Genomic DNA, 14,066 nt, shown 5'->3' on the forward strand with positions numbered 1-14,066 from the left:
GAAACTAGTTGAAAGCTGATGTAATTTTGTCTCTAGCAGGTCAGGATCGGTTTTATGAGCATTGGATTTTTGTTGTAATATCAACTATATGAATAACCTCTTAGCAGGATACAATGAATGGCGTACTAAAATTTGGTGTGCTACGTACTAGTACTGCAAGTTGTGAGGTTGACTAATGAAGAAAAGTAAAATTAATGCTCGATAAATTTTTAACGGTCACGATCACATTCATTCGAAGCTGCCAAATTTCGATGTTAAGTAACATTGAAGAATTTCAAAACGTAAAACTGTTCATCTGCGGATAGAATAATTTTGACGGTTAATCCTCCTAGAAGTAATTATAGACAAGAATTACTCTTCAAGCAAATTTGAGTCGAGACTTAATGTCTCCAGCAAAGTTTTCGAAAGTGCTATTTCAAACAACTTTGTCAAAGACATAAATATCCCACATATTCAGAGTATCGAAATATAGTAGTAGAAAACCTTTACAACAAGCTATTCTGAAATTACTGTATTTGATAAATCACTTCTGCGGTAATTAAATAATAAATTCACATTGCGTTCAAGGTGCCTTTGAAGCTTACAAAAAATATGGGAACGGGATTTAAAACAAATAATTCCCAGGGATTAAAAGGACTCAAAAACACAAAGAATGATTCCATTTTCAGGAGCTAGCATCAATTCGGCGCTGGCTTAGTCCGCCCACCAAGTTAGTGTCAGATTCTGATGAGATGAAGTCGAAACGCAAGTTTCAGTTCCATCCATCCATAATTTAGTTATAGGTTTTGTGTTCTCAACTCGCAATGATTGTTTCAAACAATTTTATCCGTAGCGCATAAAAAAATAGTTTTCACCTAAATTTTTCTTCACTAAGGAGAAATATAGCAGGCTCAGTCCATTTGAATCCCTATATGTTGAATTCATGTAGCCTTCATATTTTCAACAAAATTGTTTGAAATGACATTATCAAAAACTTTGCTGAAGGCACCATGTCTCTTAATATTTTTGAAAAATTAATTCACCATAATTACCTCTATGAAAATTAATCACTAAAATTTCTATATCAAAGCAGGCGCTGTTTTATGTTGATAACTTCCCGAAGTTGTCAAACCTTCAAAGTCTAGGATTATTATATTAGGTGATCTTGAACGTTGAAATTTTTTTAGATCATTTATCCCACTTTAAAAGATCGCAATTTTTGACTTCATTGACATTTTATACAAGAAAATAATCTATAGAGGTTTGAAAACTGTTCCATGTTGATCCTTCTTGTTTGTAGACTGGAATGACATCTGTTAGACTACTTATATTTTTGAGTTTTCAATAATTTATCAAACTCATATTAAATTTTAGCATTTTTTTCAAAAAATTTGCGATTCTCATCAAAACCCCCTCCAAACCAAATTTCTGGCTACGCCACTGAATTAGCTCGAACGAAAATTAGACAATAGGAAAAAAAGTTATGAAATTAAGGGAGTAAATTAAATTGTTTTAAGCTAACAAACTGTCATCCAATAATAAAAAGAACTGAGTAAACCGAATTAATAAAATGAAGAAGCTGAATAAAATATATGAACTGGGACCAAAGATAAACTCAAGATTACTATTTCCCACAAAAAATATTCAAAAAAGATGGTTTATTAACCGTGAACCGGTGAACTCAATAGTAGTATGTTTTTGCTGCCCCCTCGTTAATAAGCGTCGGTGATTATTTGATGGCGTCTACACAATGCTATGGTTACAACTTAAACAAGGTTGGAAAAGTTCTTGTGCAGTATGTAAACATCGTGTCGAATAGTTACGCAGAATGCATAGTATGATCACTGAATAGGCTGAATCAATAGTACAACTGAATGGGTTTTTCGGGACATGGGATTGCACCTTCACTTGATTCGTACGCAAAATATAATGCGAAACCTTGGTGCAAGATTCCAACTTGATGAAACATATAGCAGACGTTATAGGCATTCTATTTTTTTTAATTATCCACATTAGTGAAAAAAAAAAACAAAATATCTATTCAACAATTTTCGAGCTATAAGTAAGTTTGTTATTTTGCAGCTGAAAAATCGATTTATATTTTCACAGCAACATATTGTCATAGATACGACGTAAAGATCGACGGCGGTCTTACCCAAAGCCTCGCTTTGATTTTTATTATAGAGCTGTCACTCTGACGGTGAACCGGCTTTAACGAGAGGTCTTATTTGGATGGTACATGGAAAATCTCTGACCATTCTATCTTGAGTTTATCTTTGCTAGGACAAATTAACAATTTAATAAAATGATTAAAATAAATGAAATAAATAATATTAAAAAAAACCAAAAAAATAATCATTGAATTAATAAGATAAATAATATGAATAAAATTAACCCTTTCATGCAGCTAATATTTTTTAGCACATATATGGTTCCAAAACCGTTTTTCTTAAAAACCTGTTTTGATCAAAATAGATGCTTATCTAGCAGTGTGAGAAGCTGCTCAATTTTTACATACCGATCCTTAATACACATCTCCTGCAAAGTATTCAATAGTTCGAATGGGCAGAAAAGGTAGCCGAAAGTAGTCTACATTGATAACATTTATCAGTTTTCAACAATATTTGAAGACAACGAAGATATATTAAAATATATTTTATCACCGATAACTGAAAATGTCTCTGGCAGCACTGCTCCAGTGAAATCCAATCAGAACGATTGCAATAACTACAGTTCTACGGATATTTCTTGTAATTATTACCGCTCAAATAAAAGGTGATAGTCACAATTATTAGTTTTACTTTTTTGTGAGGAAATATTGTCTAACCCCAAAGATATAGCTGTTTGAAAACGTGGTTGTTCATAAATGATAGGGTATGCAGAGGATCAATAAAGTCTATAAAATGAAGAGAATGAATAAAATAAACAAAATAAAGAAAGTGATAAATTGAATAAAAATGTTTTCTCTATATATTTTATCATTTTTTTTCATTTTGTTTGCTTTTAAACAATAAAATGATTGAAATGAAAAAAAAACTCAGCGATATTAAAAAGCAATAGAATTAATAGAATAAATTAAATTGTGTCTAATTAATGTTCTAGATGAAATGAATTAAATTAATGACTGAATAAATTTAGTCAGTTTATTAAAATGAATAAAATTTTGAACCCGAAAAATAATATTGCATAAAAAAATTGCATAACACGAAAAAAGTGAATAAAATAAATTAAATGAATGATATGAATAAGATGCATGAGATAATAAACTGATCGGAATGCATACAAAGAATGAATTAATACAATATATAAAATGGGGCCAAATAAACAAAATGAATCAAAAGAACGCTAAATAAAAAAACGTTAAAATGAAATGATAATATATTTAAAATAAGTCAAATATTTAAAATGAAAAAAATAAGCAAAACGAATATAATCCATTAAATGAATTATCTGGAAAACAATAGTATATAGAATAAAAAATAAAAATAAAGTTAAAGTTGTTGAGGTAAATAAATGAAACGAATTTCACGAATTCCAAAACCATTGTTTCGAAATATTCTGAAGTGTTTGTGAAAATTCCATTGCAAAGAGCACCTTTTCGTTCTTCTTTTATTGACGGCGTTTTAAGATTATCTGGTGTTCCTACTTAATTGATGTGCCTTAATTAGTCATCAGGAAATCTAGAAATCAGGAATTTGTCTTGGAATTAAAAGATGTCTTTTTGGTCACAGATATTTGAAAAATGATTTTTGTACAGAATAGAATTTTCAGGTCCAGTATTTTGACGCATAATAGGAAATAGTAAACTGAGATAAGGCCACCTGTAAATAGTATTCAATTGCATTGAAGTATAAAATTTGGGAGGAGGAGCTTCTTCAGGAGAAGTAGATGGAGGGTGTCGTTTGCCCAATCTACAAAAAGGGTGACAAGTAGGATTGCTGCAACTACCGCGCGATCACACTACTTAGCACCGCCTACAAGGTCCTCTCCCAAATTCTTTGCCGCCGATTGTTACCATTTGCAAGGGAGTTCGTAGGGCACTACCAAGCGAGATTCATGGGTTCCCGCGCCACCACGGAACACATATTTGCGATTCGGCAGGTTCTGCAAAAGTGCCGCGAATACAACGTGCCCACACATCATTTGTTCATCGATTTCAAATCGGCGTATGACACAATCGATCGAGATCAGCTATGGCAGATAATGTACGAGTACGGTTTTCCGGATAAGCTAACATGATTAGTCAAAGCGACGATGGATTGGGTGATGTGCGTTGTTCGAGTATCAGGGACACTCTCGAGTCTGAATCTCGAAGAGGGTTACGGCAAGGTGATGGTCTATCGTGCCTGCTATTCAACGTTGCGTTAGAAGGTGTAATAAGGAGAGCGGGAATAGACACGAGTGGCACGATCTTCAGGAAGTTGGATCTTGAGGCGATGTCGGAAACGTATATCAGACTGAAAGCTGAAGCCAGCGGGATTGGACTTGCCATCAACGTTTCGAAGACAAAATACATGATAGGAAGAAGTTGTAGAGACGACAATGTGAACCTCCCATCTCGAGTTCGGTTTGACGGTGACGAAATCGAGATGGTTGACGAATTCGTGTATTTGGGCTCACTGGTAACCGCCGACAATGATGCCTGTGCCTACTTTGGACTCCGGAGGACGCTTCGGTCGAACAAAATTTGCCGCAGCACGAAGTTGATTATCTACGGCCACGAGACCTGGACTATGCTCGTGGAGAACCAAGGCACCCTTGGAGTTTTCGAACAAAAGGTGTTGTGTACCATCTATGGTGGCGTGCAGATGGAAGACGGAACGTGGCGCAGGCGAATGAACCATGAGTTGCAGCAGCTGCTGGAAGAACCATCCATCGCGCATACCGCAAAAATAGGACGTTTGCGGTGGGCTGGATACGTCGTTTGAATGTCAGACGGTGACTCGGTGGAGATGATTCTTGAGGGCGACCCGACAGGAACAAGAAGACCGTGTGAACAACGAGCCCGGTGGATCGAACAGATAGAAGACGACCTGCGGGCCCTTCGAAGACTGCGAGGCTGGTGATAAGCAGCAATCACTTCGTCCTAAAGATATGGGTTTATGAGTCCTACACAAAACAATATCATGACAAAGGAATGGTTCAAACTACCAGAATAAGTATTGAAATTATTCGAAAAGCTAGTGGCCATTGAAAGTGTCCCTGGACTGCTTTCGAGACACGATCATTCTTGAAAGTACAAGTCGTATTTTTTTTCGCAAATAAATATGCTTTTAGTTACATTGATCATGAAAAATGTATATTATGGCATTCAGTATCAGTTGTAGTTACACAGTAATATGTATGACATAAATTCAGTGAGATCAACAATTTGTCCAATGCATAAACTGTGATTATAATCCTCGCTAATCTACGTATTTACTCAAATGAAACGTCTATTGGATTGTCTAATGCCTGTACTAATTCTGGAATTGAAGCATCAACTGAAGCGTTCTCAGCATAAGGCAAATTTGGGCAATTGAAACCATCGCTATAAGTTAAAAGCATCCTTTCACTGGGATACAAGTATAATTCGATAGGAACCTTGGGCGCCATTTTTCCAGGATCTAATTTATGGATGTTTTTGGAATTTGATCCGTTAAGTTTCATTAAAAATTCAGTGAAGATACACTTTAAAAAAGCACGACGGATGTCTTTTTTCAATATTTTTGTCTTCAAACAACCATATTACCCAATTTGAAATACCCAAGGATTTCCGTAATTACAGTATATACAAACGCTCAGTATAGAATTGAATTGAATTGGAGTTGAAGTTCGTTAATTTTAGGGATTCGGGGTGTTATATTGGCACCATTGTTAAATAAAATGACTTGTTGCACCAAAACAAGAACCATACGAATATAATATGAAACGAATACTGCATTTGAAGGACAAATCATCAAACATGTAAACATCATTTGATACAATATCGATTCGACCATTTTCACCAGAACCACACTGTATTGTATTGGTATTAGCATTCGTCGAAATTCCCCAAGAACAATCTTTAATTTTATCCAAATTTAATAAATTTTAACTCGATACCATTCACCAAGCAGGAAATGTTCACTTAAATCAAGGCGATTACAAACCAATTATATTTCCACAGCCAGGCCCTGAATCGGCTTCCTATGAATTGTTTAAATGTGCGCAAATTTCGCTTCACTGAGGGAAAACTCGGTCGTGTACCAAACCCGTCAGACAACACCGTTAGAACTTCTAATTAGCAATATTTTCACGCCACATTTCACCATTGAAACAGCAAACGCTAGCAACGCGGAAGAAGTGAATAGCTTCAACAGGCAAAGTTATTTAAAGGACAATAATGAAGAAAGTGCCAGAGAAAAGGAATGTTCCAGCTGCCAGTCCAAGCCAAGTGAGAAGAGATGTACCCAAACACCGTTGGTGTACAGCACTCAGAATGGCCGGTATGGCGCGGAAAGTTGATTTTAAAAATTATCATTAAAAATGTAAATTCTGCGTCTTAATGTTCCTTTTTCCTGCCATTCGCTGCCGGCTATAAATTAGTTTAAGAAAATTAAAGCGGTGCAGTTGTACCGCACCGATTTCCGATGATGGTATAGCGTTTATGCCTTATCATTGCAGAAACACTGAGTCCTCATTCTCCTATTGACAGTCGAATGTAAACTTACTGGTTTAATTCATGGCAAACCCTATTTAAAATAAATCTTTCCCATTTTGCAATCATTTGATTCTGGTCGTCTACATCGAAAGCAGAGACCGAAAGCCAATCCGATCATATTTGAAGGCGGTCGGGAATTAAATTCATGCGTAGAGTAAGGTGGGGCAAAAGTGCACACCTAACCGTTTTCGTAACATAACTATTGATAGAAAAACACAAGGAAATCGGCATGATTACTAATTAGTTTCTTCATCATACACCTTCAAAACAAATTTTATTTGTAATTCAAGAAATAATTGTTTTCTTATGAATATTCTAATGTGCACTTTTGCTACATGCTCGGCGCAAGAATTGGCACTGATTAAACAGCCGATATAAATACATATAAATTAAGCTAATCATTTTTTGGACATCTATCCCTGCTCACTGTTCCTTCATAACTAAAAAATCACGTTATCTCGATTGTTGTTGTTGTTCAGTTTTCCGTATTGTTGAAAAAAATTGATGGTCATATTTTACAGACCATGTCGTTCCAACTGCCACCCGATAACTTTAGAAGAGGTTTGCCAATCAGAGACTTATATGCTACAACATAACTCACCGATGATGATTGGGTGTTGTATCACGTTTTCCTCACCTTTCCTTTTTGGGTCGATTTCCGCAAGTGAACTGAAAAGAAATCACAAACGTTGTTCGCTGATAGATGGTCGGTTTATTGTAAAAATCTATTTGAAGAACATAAAATTCATGTTTTAGGATCCAATCTATTTCACTTTTTAAGTTCTATGGTTTGACGTTTCTTCTACTTACCCTAGCCTTGTGTGTAAGTGTGTAAGCGTGTGTCAATGCATGTTTGTTCTCCTCTCACGGTTATTGTTTTAAATTAGCTGATGTATTATAAAAACTTGGATGGGTGGTATTTTATGGTTTAATATTTTGTATTGTATTAATTAGCGTGTCTTATTCTTTTGTGAACATTTTAACTCACCGAGTAAACTCCGAAATAGCGCCTAATTCCTCATTATGAGCTGGCCCGCTTTAGTTTCATATAGATTTACTTCATGGAGGAGATTTATATTTAGTATTAGATTTCCGTTTTATGTTGTGTATTTAGTTTACCCATTTACTAGGCAGCTCAAAGCTCCCGCTTGTCCAAACGGCTGCAAATGATCAGAGCGCGGTTTCGGTCTATTGTCTGAACAGCGTCAGTCGGGGTTTTAGATCGTTCAAAAGATATGAGCACTTAGTATATCAAAAATAGATTATTTTAACACAATTTAATGAAATATAAAGAAATATCGCATTCGCTCTTTATTGCCCAATTATAACTCTAATCATGACCTTATTTATAGTTGAAAAAGAATTATCTTTTGTTTGTCCCAATGAGTTATTTGTTATTTCAAAAAAACCCATTTTTAGCGAAAAAGTTCTCATAACTTTTCAACGAAAATAGTTAGATATGTGGCGCCATGAAACAAATTATTCGCTTCAAGACAATTTTAAAATTGTCTGAAGATTACTTTTGTTTTACATCAATACCGAAAAAGTTATTTGAATAAAACAGTTTTTCTAAGAAACACCCTAAGCTTCGATTTTGAATTTGTTGGAAAGTGAAAATTATGACAGCTAGAGCTTACAAGTCTTCAGCAAACTTTTCCAAAATTTGTCGTTCTATAACTTCGCTGAAGGTCGTTTGGCTCTAGCTGGAATGATTAAAAAGTTAATTTTTTGATCTTGATAAAATTAGAACCACTCTGATTGTTGTTTTAACAAAAAGAAGGGGCTCATAAACTACGAAAACTTGTCCAAAGAATAAGGCTAAGTTTTTTAGTTTTAGTAAAATTTCAAAAATTATTAGAAAAAGCATTCAGACACAGAGCTTAAAAAAGTTGACATCGCTGCATGAACTTGAAAGAAAACGAAATTCAATTCATGCCCGCTGCGATGAATGAAATTTTTGGTTCGTTTCCATCGTCATTCGTTCTCCCGACGCATCGCTTTCAGGTACGGACATGTTCGGTTTCAGAAGCAAAGTGAATTTTATTTCTATGCTGGCTCTGAGAGGGATTATCGTTCAAAAGTGCACCAGATATTTATAGATTACGCAGTTCACTTATGCTCGAAAATGTAGAAGATGCTAACTTCTGCCTTCAAACTATCGACATAATAACAAATGAATGCTTTGGTTGGTGAATGAATTTATATTTCCTCCGCACTCAAGCATTCGATTCTGCATGAAATTTCAGTCAGTTGGAAAGTGAATGAATGAGAGAGGCGTTGAATCTGACTGTCGGTTTCGGTAAATGCAAGCAGAAATAGGTAACTGATTTTGAAATTTCGTAACACTGTTCAGACATGTTGTCACCAATTTGCACGACGAACTCGCGGTGTACAACGTAGGAACGAAGCCAGCGGCAGAATCTCGTGGTACATCCTAATACATCAAGCTTTGCTAGCAGCATATCGTGGTTAACTGTGTTGAAAGCGGCCTTAAGATCTGTGTTGACAGTGTCCATCTGGAGTTTCCTGGATATGTTTTCTATGCAGGGAAGAGTCTGTGCCGAAAAGTACTTATGTAATGTCCACTACCAGAAAACAGCACCACGTTGATAAGCGATTTGAGAATTTTGACTCAACTCTCAGCGAAATGATTCTCCGGTAGTTATCGATGTTGCTTTTGTCACTTTTCTTGTGTACCGGAAACATAACTGAACACTTCCAATCATCGAGGAATCTTTGCTGCTGAAGCGACACATTAAAGAGGTGCGTCAGTGGGGTCGCTAAAATATCGGAACATCTTTTCGGAACAGCTGAAGGCATAGCACTTAGCCCTGGAGCAGAAGACGATTTCGTTTTCCATGTTGCAGGGAGAACTGATTATTCTAAAATGGTGAATACATTCATATGCACCGCACCAACCGGAACATCATGAGCCGCGTTTTCGAGCTCGATGGTAGATGGCGGATCAGTCGTGAAGACACTCGAGAAGTAGCCGGTAAATAGGCAATATTTGGCCGCCGTCGTAGTCGCTACTTCGCCATTGTGGACCATCCTAGACGGAAGACTCGTTTCCTGCCTCATCGTATTACCAAAAGTCTAAAAGCCCTTCGGATTTCGTTGTAAGTTTCGTTGGATTGTAGCGCGCAAGACATAGCTACGGAACTTTATGCTACAGCGCCGCTTATCCCGGATCTCAGAACAAGTGATTAATGCGCCACCCCTTACGAGGGCCACTTGTCATGCTCAAGGTTGCCCGAACAGAAACCACACCTCATGGTGGTTGAAATATGCTAAATTAGGAAAAAACAAAACAGCAGACGCAAAAGTTGAAGGGTACTTCGTCACGCAGAACGATACCAAACAATAACCAAAAGCCCGCAACTAAATAACCGTAGATTTACACCAACTCATGGTTCTCTTCACTGGCAGAATACCTAATGAACTACCAAATAACTAGCCAGCTGCAGAAACCAGAGTGCAGACTGTTTTCCCGAGCAGTCCTACCCACAGTACACCACGAAAACTAACGAACGCGTAACATGAGACCCTTTAATACGGCAAAACTACCAAAACATCACTTTAACCACTAGAACATCAACATTTAGGAAAAGCAAACTAACTTTAATCATTTATTGTACAAAACTAACATTCTACTCTTTTTCACTAACTTCTCCCTTTTTTATATATCGGTTCAGAGCCCTAATAAGTGTGGGTGGGAAACTGTGTACACACGCCATAATTTCTTGAGCTTTATCACCCTGCGCAGGGAATTTAGGCGTTTACTCACTCTACTATTTACTCGCCGACCATCTCCCACTGCTTTCACCGCCGGCTGCTGATGTTGTGCTGCCTATCCCAAATTCGACGATGACAGTTCAGCGACGGAACGGCTGTTTTGCGCTTTCTAGCGCCGAGGCTGTTGTTGAGGTAGATTAAGGAAACTGCTGGTTGTGTCGGACCTCCGGACAGTGTATCAGTAATAAAATACGGATGCTGCAGATCCCGCTGGTGCCGTTTAGCGGTGCCACATTACGCACGAAGCGGCGCGTCTTCGTCCAAATTTTCGCTGCAACGGACGCAATTCCTCGATTGGAAACTTTAATCCAGAGTGTGGTGGCAGAAGGTGGGATGGTATTTGCTGGTGGTAGCTTCGCCAGACGCAAAATTCTGTAATTAAAAGCCGTCGCAGATTTTTCTTTATCCTCGCACTTGCTCGCAAAGTCTCCATACACGTAACTAAGTCCTATCTTGCGCAAAGCCTCACGACACTACAACACACTCTGATTTCTTCTGCTGGTCAAATCGCAAAGATTTAACTGGGAAACTGTATATCCAAAGATTAAACGAGTTTTGAGGGTTTGAAACTGGAAATTACATTGCGAATTCATTTGGATCTGTTCGGGATCGAACCACATCTCGTTCCCTTTTTTGGTATTTTGATTCTAACCATTTCATTCGCCCAAGCTTTAGTGATCTTCGGGTTCAATAGTGCTATAGCAAAGAGAACACGACAAGTAATGAAAACGTCGTTCGGATCAAGGAGTTTTTATTCTCAAAGCACCTTGGTTCGGATCGTACGTAAGCTGAACATTTGTTCTAGTCGCCCGGTATAAAACTCTATATGGATGAATCGGAACCAGTCCTATTTCAGCTGTTTCCGTGAATTGCGATCGACTTTCGATATCGAGTTTGTAAATTTGTTTCGAAATATTCCGAATAAAATCAAAAAGGAACCAGTCGGAAACGGGGACGTACTAAGTCAGAGCAATACTAAAATAATTGATTTCGGTTAACCATGGTTTGCCGTACTTTGCCAGAAACAGAGTGTCGCGAATCTCGAATGAACTTTATTTTATCAAGCACCTCCCTCAGTCACCTTTAATTTCAATTAATTCACGAAATTCAAGTGAATTTATCGCCCTATGAAAATGAAAGTAGCTCCGAAGGCAGTCAGGATCAGTGCAGCTGTTAAAACTTGATTTTAAATTATGGTAATTATTTTTTTTTTCAATCTTGCTGTCTTTTCCACCAACGCAGAGTCCGGTCTGGAACCGTCCGATAAGTATGATATACTAGAGGAGCACAACAAATTACGACAGGCTGTGGCACAAGGGCTCATACCTGGACAGCCGGGTGCAGAAAATATGCTGGAAATGGTAAGATAGCAGGGCCATGAACGTGGACTTTTAATTTCCATTCCTCTAGTGAGCAATGAGGGGACCGACATAACGGACAATAACGACAGCGGAATTCTGCCTTGTTGGTGCATTCTAACTCTGGTCTCATTTCATATCTTTTTCTTCCAGCAATGGGACGACGAGCTGGCGGCCAAGGCACAAGAATGGTCGGAACAGTGCATGTTCAAGCACGATCCGAAAAAGCGATTAGGTAAGGTTGATTGCAATTACAATTGAAGAAAGTGCATCGCGTTAGATCATTACCTTTCCCTGGCATTAAGCTTGGAAGATATATTCATTAGCTGATAACATACTGAAGCAAATTCTTTTGACCTCGAACAGTATACTGAGCCCAAAAAAATATCAGGAATATTGTCCGTTCTTGATTTCATAACCATCGAAACTTCATGCAATGGTCACACTAACCCATAAATACACAATCATGTGGTTTTCTCGATGGAATCTACCGGACCATAGGGTACATGCTTTTATGGGTTGACAAACTTTATAAAAATACCATGCAATGGCGTTGTGAAGGGCTTTCGCTTGCTCGGGTATATCGGAACTGAGTCAGGTTCTAACCACAACAGCTGTTAAAATGTATGAACCAGCAGCAGTAAGGATTAGAATCTGACTCAATTTCGAGGTCAGTCAAAAATGAGTATATGATCTTCTAATTTAATTTAGTTTTTCTGTCTCAAAAGCAACGTTCAACAGGGGCCCTTATTAAACACCTGTGGAATGATTCGTAAGACGACTCAACGCTGGGCTAATCATTTGACATTTGACGATCCTCTCCTTAGTAGGAAGTGCGTGTTTTTTTTTTTGAATATAGTATGCGAATTTACAGTTTAGCCTAGACACTGAGGGGCTACCCATAAATCGCGCAGATTACAATTTGGCACTGGCCCCTTTCGTAAATAACGAGATTACCGTTAGGCTGTTTGGTACATCACTACACCGAGCAAAATTTACATTGAATTCCCATAAAAACGTCTTATGACTTTCAGACATAAGGATTTTAAAGGGATTTTATGTCTGTCTTATGATTTGGAGGGGAAATTTTCCAAATCCATCTCTTATTATTTTCATAAGACAGTCTTATGAAATTTATGAAAATGTCCGAACGAACGCCATAGGTGCCCATTTATGAAAATTGCTGACATTTATATGCAGAAAATATAGTAGAAATAATTATTTCCATAGAACAGTCTTATGAAATTCATCAAAATGCTCGAATGAAAGCCATAATTTTTTTATTTATGGATATTATTGTGTATTTATATAAAAAATAGAACATGGCGGACATTTCTCGAGCATTTGTAGTTGACAAAAAATCAACAGTAAAAATCAACCTTGAGAGGATATTAGGTTTTATACGAACCGACATAACCCCACAAAATAAGCCGGATGAACTTCGTTTGACAATTCTCGGTGGTTTGTTTACATGGGAGTCACGTGAGTTTGAGTGTAACAGATGGGCACCCGTTGCACTCGAACTCACGTAACTGACAAAGTAAACAAACCACCGGGAATTGTCAAAAATGAACGTCATTCATCATGAGTTCATTCGTGTGGTCATCTTGTAGAACTCAATTCGGGACAAATGAACCGCCAAGTGTAGATCCATTCAGAAGATTGAAGAGAAAACTCTCATTACATATTAAAATTTGTACATAATTAGCAACGCTTCGTTAATATTTCCTGAGAAACTGGGCTTAAACAACTGGGAAACTGGACTTGACAACTGAATGATAATGATTGCTACTTCTCGAATGATTTTGATAAATATAAAATACGCGTCAACCACTAATTATATGCACAACTTATTTCATTTTAAATAATCGGATATCTTCTGTAAAAATCAAAGCCATGTAAACTGATTTAATGCCCACAGTAATTTATTGAATAACATATAAAACAATTATTTAAAATTTTGTTGCAATTTGACTAAAAATCTCACTTTTTTGTTTCAAACAGCGGTAACCAAAAAGTGCTGGCCTGAAACTATTAGCTTCTGGTTGGCCGTCCAGTACTAAATTCATAAGAAACTATTATGAACTTTTTTAAGACATCTGTGAAATTTCTCATTAATATTTGTTCCCCTTTTTGTGTACTAAACTATTTTGTTAGTTTACAGTTATCTACAGTTATTTCGTAAAAAACTACTGTATATCAAGCTGAATTCCTTGTTTTAACATTTTTCTTAAAAAAATAAGATTTTAGCC

The 14,066-nt window shown here is 37.0% G+C and overlaps 1 protein-coding gene across 3 annotated transcripts in view; it reads left to right on the forward strand.

The window, feature by feature from the left end:
- Window positions 1-14,066, forward strand: part of LOC131676155 (scoloptoxin SSD558) — a 431,501-nt gene that overhangs the window by 398,779 nt on the left and 18,656 nt on the right. For all 3 annotated transcript variants that reach the window (XM_058955285.1, XM_058955277.1, XM_058955291.1), the window contains exons 3-4: window positions 11,699-11,817; window positions 11,968-12,049. In XM_058955285.1, the coding sequence (XP_058811268.1) occupies window positions 11,699-11,817; window positions 11,968-12,049 (201 nt within the window). The remainder of the gene's footprint in view (window positions 1-11,698; window positions 11,818-11,967; window positions 12,050-14,066) is intronic.

This window comes from Topomyia yanbarensis, chromosome 1 (genome assembly GCF_030247195.1).
Source record: "Topomyia yanbarensis strain Yona2022 chromosome 1, ASM3024719v1, whole genome shotgun sequence".
Lineage (NCBI taxonomy): Eukaryota > Metazoa > Arthropoda > Insecta > Diptera > Culicidae > Topomyia > Topomyia yanbarensis.